Raw genomic sequence first — 5,723 nt, forward strand, 5'->3', positions numbered from 1 at the left:
AAATATATGCTTGTACCTTAAAAATGTATTTATTCTTTAGTGAATTTGAAACTCCTTAACTTGCTAAGGGAGAGGACGTAAACAAAAGGCCGAACCTCTATAAAACTCTATGCAAGTTTCTCTTCTTACTCTTGTTTTTTATTTGTTGAAAATCAAGTTTTACAAGAGTAATTTCAAGTTGCAAAGGTTTTCAAGTTATTGCACTCTTACAATTATCAATTTGCAAAAAGTTTCAAAAATTCTAATTTACCCTCTCTTGAAATTATATTTGAGATAGCAAAAGCCAAAATAAAGTATCTACAACATAAAATCACTATAAACAACATTTCAGCATAGAGAATTTTCATGACACCTTTTGATTTTTATGTGGTTTTATATCACCTTCAATTTGTATGTTTTACTTTAAAATGTTGAAAAGTTTTTTAAAAGTCAAAATAATTGACATGAAAACGAAAAAGAGATGGGATTTGGGACCAATAAAGTAAGATTAATACGAAATATATATTAGGAGAAAAGAACAATTAGAAAAAAAAAAAGACAAGAGATAAGGATTTTTATCATATTTGGTACTTGAACTAAAGTTAAATTCTCTATTTGATATTTAAAAATAATTTGATAATTAATTATTCAAATTTTCTTTTTTCCATCAATTTATAGAAAAATTAATACCTTTTGTCATATAAATAAAATTTATAAAAATAATCAATGAAAATATGTTGTGTTTCAGAAAATACCATATTAGCATGTTCGGTTTTGTAATTTTTTTTGAGTCTTTTAAATACCTAAGCTGTTGGACTAATAATATTAATCTCTTAAGTAAACAGAAGAATAAAAACAAAATTAGAGAACTTAAACTATCAAATCCAGAATTTGAAGAAATATCTGATTAATTAATTAACACGAAATCTAATTTTGCAACGCTGCTTGTTGCATCATTGTGCGGAGTGTAACCGCGAAGTACCTTAACAAAGCCCTTCGAGTCCCCCATCATCTTTTGAGAGATTTCATAAACCGACAGGATAACAAACATATAAAACAGACTCACCAACCATTTAACGCCACGTATTTTCCCGCACATCAAAAACAGTTTCCACAACATGTTGCCACCTCACACTTGTCCTGACCTTATATATTTATATATATATTCTCCACTAGACGCCCCCGTGTTTGTTTTTTCCAATTTCTTTCTCTCTCTTCTCTATTTTCTCTTTAATTGTGCGGCCACAGATTCCTAGACAGAGGAAATTAAAAGAGAAGAAGAGGATGCCGGCTTCCACGTGCGCCTCCGCCTCTTCATCCACCGCGAACTCCACTGCCAACGGCGGCAGCGGCGGAGGAGGAGAGATCATGCTTTTCGGAGTCCGAGTGGTGGTTGATTCCATGAGGAAAAGTGTTAGTATGAACAATCTTTCTCAATATGAACAGCCTCATGCATCCAACAGTAATAACAAAATTAACGAAAAAAGCAACAACAATAATAACAATAAAGGAGATGACAACGTCACCGCCGGTTACGCCTCCGCCGACGACGCCGTTCCTCAGTCCACCGGAAATCGCGAGCGCAAACGAGGTTTTTTTTTTTCTTCTTCAAAATATGAATCCTTTTTTCGTCTTTCGCTTTTTAAATTTTTTATTTTAATCTTTTGATTCTCTTAATGAAATTTAGGGGTTCCGTGGACGGAGGAAGAGCACAAGCTGTTTCTGTTAGGATTGCAAAAAGTAGGGAAGGGAGATTGGAGAGGGATTTCAAGAAACTTCGTTAAGACTCGGACGCCAACACAAGTGGCGAGTCATGCTCAGAAATACTTTCTCCGGCGAAACAATCTCAATCGCCGCCGCCGTAGATCTAGCCTTTTCGATATCACCACCGACACGGTATCTATCTCTTTTCTCAACACCCTTCTGTTCTGTTTGTTTTGCTTAGAGAATAGATGAATCTAGAAATTAAAGTAAAAAGAAAACAAAAATTGTTCCATCGGTTAAATCTCAGGACTTTGACTCTTATTAGGTGGATAGACTATTTGATAAGCAAAACCAAGATTTGATTTATTTTCTTTTGTTTTGGGTAGTTTTCTGGTTACTAAAATCTGTTTTCTTTATTAAATTACCCTGGACAACATAATTGTATTCATTTCTTCAAATTATAATACTTTAGTTAGAATTTTGTTAGCAAGAGATTTAAGAAAATATCTTCATAAATTAATATTACTACCTTAACTAGTTGGCCTTATTTTGAGCTTTTATTTGCTGCTTTATGTTTAGGTAGCGGCAGTTCCTATGGAAGAAGAGCAAGTTCATCCACAAGGGAACACAACTCAGCCATCTGAAATTAATGGGTTTCCGATGATGCCCACAGCTTTTCCCATGACTGTTAATCCGCCGGTTCCAATGGAAAATCTAACATTAGGACAAGGGAATCGATCCGATAATAATGCAACAGCAAAGCTCATCCGTCCTGTTCCTATTTCCCCAGCTCCTCTGGCATCTGATCTTAACTTGAACTTGAATTCAGTCGTCGGTCCTTCACCATTGTCACTCAAGCTTTCTTTGCAACCTGAACAAAAGGATTCGTCTTCTAGGCATTCTGCATTTCAGGTGATGCCAAGCTTCAGCAATGGAGACAGCAATAGCATTATCAGTGTTGCTTGAGAAGGTTGAAAGCAAAAATGTGAAAATTTATTATTAGAGAAAAAAAAAAAGAGAAGATAAAAGTAAGGTAAAGTTAGGCAACTGGGTTTGCAACCTTGGTGTTTGATGTACAGACTAAACAGAAAAAAACTGTCATGTCTTGTTGCTTTTGTTGTTTTCTGTTGCTATTATGTTGGATTCTTGTTCATTTGTCTGTTTTTGCTCTGCTAGCTGACTGATATATAACTGAAAATAACAAGTGCTGCCTCTATTCATTACTGATCTTGCAATCTTGGTGGGTCTACTCTTATGACCTGTGGTTTTCAAGGTTTTATGTGGGGTGGGTGGAAGAAATATCAAGCTGGGTTAGTGGTAGGGAGGCATTATTTTTGTTCCTCATTTATCAAGTGATGGAACCCATTCTCTAGGTCTGTGAATTTTAATTGAACACGGCCCTTAATAAATGGATGGTGTATAGTTGTGAATCCTAATGTCTGGCTATATGGGGCAGACCTTATCTTTTTGGATTAACATAGATAGGAAAAGAAGGGTTGGTGGGTTTTGTGGTGGAATTTTTTTTTGCATATATGGGTCCAGAGGTCCTTCAATTGGGACAGAAATGGGTAGCTGGCATGTCATGTTAGCTTAGAATCCCCAGATGCACAGGTTTTCATTTCATGACTCATGGCTGTAGTTTGTAGGTGCCAGGTGGTATGATAATGTTTCTTCACTGTAGTGAAAGTATGATTAAGTTCAAGGTAAAATGGTAGAAATATTAAGGTAGAAATGGGTTTTGTATTGCACTTCGGGATTACAAATAAATATACACAACTTATGCTTATAAGATAGCAGCGCAGTCAACGTGGGTTCATTGATTTGTGCTGTTAGCACAAAGTCTGCCTCAAGCTTAGTATTTTTTTTTCTTTTTTGATAAGCCATGAAATTCATTTCATATTTCTCATGGGGTTACTTAATTGTAACTCTTAAAAATTGATGGTTAATGGATGGCCTTTGAACATTTGTATAGACTGTGAGTAAGGGATTATGTAATATACTTGAATTTGTTATGAATATTTAATTATGAATCTCTTAGTATTTGTGTTATAAGATTTTGGACTCTGAAGCTTGCTTGGGTCTAGTGGGCTTACTTGCTGGGCTAGTGTGCTGGTTACAGACCTCTGAATTGGGTTCGTGACAAGTTACAGAGTTGATACATAAGAAGTATTGCATAGATACTAAAGTGAAATACTAAATGCATTTCTTATGTCGAGTCATATTCAGTGAACTTGCTCATCCATGGCAAGCATTTACATGTTAGTTCCAAGTATCTTTGTACTTTAACCAAAGAGAGCGGTTGCTTACTTTAAAAGTAAGGAATATAACATGTGTCGATCTTTGAGCATTATGTATGCCCTATCTCAATAATGCAATGATTAAGAACTTTTAGGAGCAATGCTTTGATACATAAGGATCTCATAATTGTATCATAATACAATGTCTTTGCAAAGCATATATAGTTCTATGGGCTTTATCTACATAAGTATAAATAGTGATTAAGTCACAAACTTATGGATAAAGAACTCTCTCAGTGTTATTATGAATAACAAAATGTCATATATGAATACTCAAAAATCAATTCTCATACAACCACAGATTGGCCTGTAGGGCTCATAGTAACAATCTCGTACTAGCAGTAAAGCCAATCGCCTATGTATCTAATCCAATGTTCTCAACATCATGATTATGTTTTTGCTAGGACAATGCATTAGTGATAGGATCAACAACATTATCCTTAGTGGATAAACGCTCTATGCAAATATCTCATATTGCAATGATCTCTTTGATCACACGATAACATTACAATAAATGTTTCGATTTCTGATGAGACCTTGGTTCTTTTGCTTATGCAATGGCTCCATTGTTATCACAATACAAAGGTTGTAACGACCTAAGTCCAACCACTAGCCCAGCAGCTTTTTGGGCCTAAATCACGTGGCTCTCAAAAGGTTAAGGTCAAGTTGCTAGTAGTGGAGGGCTTGGATTATTATATACGTCTTAACAATCACATTCACATCAGATGTGGGATGTTGTGTATCACAAAGGTATTGGATCAACAATGCTAGGAACCACATCTAGTTCAGTAATGAACTTCTTGATCCAAACTATCTCAAACGTAGAGATGTATTTGGCCTCTATTATAAAATCTGTAGTCATCTCTTGTTTAGAACTCTTCCAACTCACTGCACTTCTATTGAGTGTGAATACATATCCACTTGCGACTTGCTATCATCTCTATCCGTTTGAACGCTTGCATTCGCGTAACCCTTAACTTAGAGTTTGCCTCATTCATAGACCAAAAATAAATCTTTAGTTCTTTATAAGTACTTCAGGATGTTTTTCGAAGCTATCCAATGACCCTCACCAAGATTAGCTTAGTATCTACTCATGACACTCAGAGCATAAGATACATCTGGTCTAGTACAAAGCATCGCATACATGATAGATCCTATTGCTGATGCATATAAGATCTTATCTAGGAGATCTCTCTCCTTTTGATTCTTTGAACACATTTCTTTGGAGAGATAGATGCCTTGTAACATTGGCAAATGTCCCCTCTTGGACTCCATCATGCTAAACCTCTTTAGCACCTTGTCTACGTGTATGGATTGGGAGAGATCTAGTAACCTTTTAAATCTATCTCTATAGATCTTTATTCCCAAAATATGGGTTGCTTCTCCCAAATCTTTCATGGAGAATTGTTTGAATACCTAAATCTTCGTAGATTGCAGCAATGGTATATAATTTCCTATAAGCAATATGTCAGCAACATAGAGCACTAGGAAAATCATGGCACTCCCACTAGCCTTCTTATAGACACATGGTTCATCCTTATTCTCGATGAACTCAAACCTTTTTACAACTTCATTAAAATGGATGTTCCAACTCCGAGAAGCTTGCTTAAGTTTATGAATGGACTTTTGAAGTTTGCACACCTTGTTAGCATTAGCATTGGATGTAAAACCTTCAAGTTGTGTCATGTACGCTTCATCTTGCAAATTCTCGTTAAGGAACACCATTTTCACATCCTTTTGTCA

The 5,723-nt window shown here is 35.6% G+C and overlaps 1 protein-coding gene across 1 annotated transcript; it reads left to right on the forward strand.

The window, feature by feature from the left end:
• LOC18604520 (transcription factor MYB1R1) lies at nt 1,140-2,910 on the forward strand. The gene is made up of 3 exons (XM_007037046.2): nt 1,140-1,570; nt 1,667-1,875; nt 2,263-2,910. The coding sequence occupies exons 1-3, from the start codon at nt 1,264-1,266 to the stop codon at nt 2,647-2,649; spliced, it is 903 nt and encodes a 300-aa protein (XP_007037108.2). The 5' UTR covers nt 1,140-1,263; the 3' UTR covers nt 2,650-2,910.

This window comes from Theobroma cacao, chromosome 3 (genome assembly GCF_000208745.1).
Source record: "Theobroma cacao cultivar B97-61/B2 chromosome 3, Criollo_cocoa_genome_V2, whole genome shotgun sequence".
Lineage (NCBI taxonomy): Eukaryota > Viridiplantae > Streptophyta > Magnoliopsida > Malvales > Malvaceae > Theobroma > Theobroma cacao.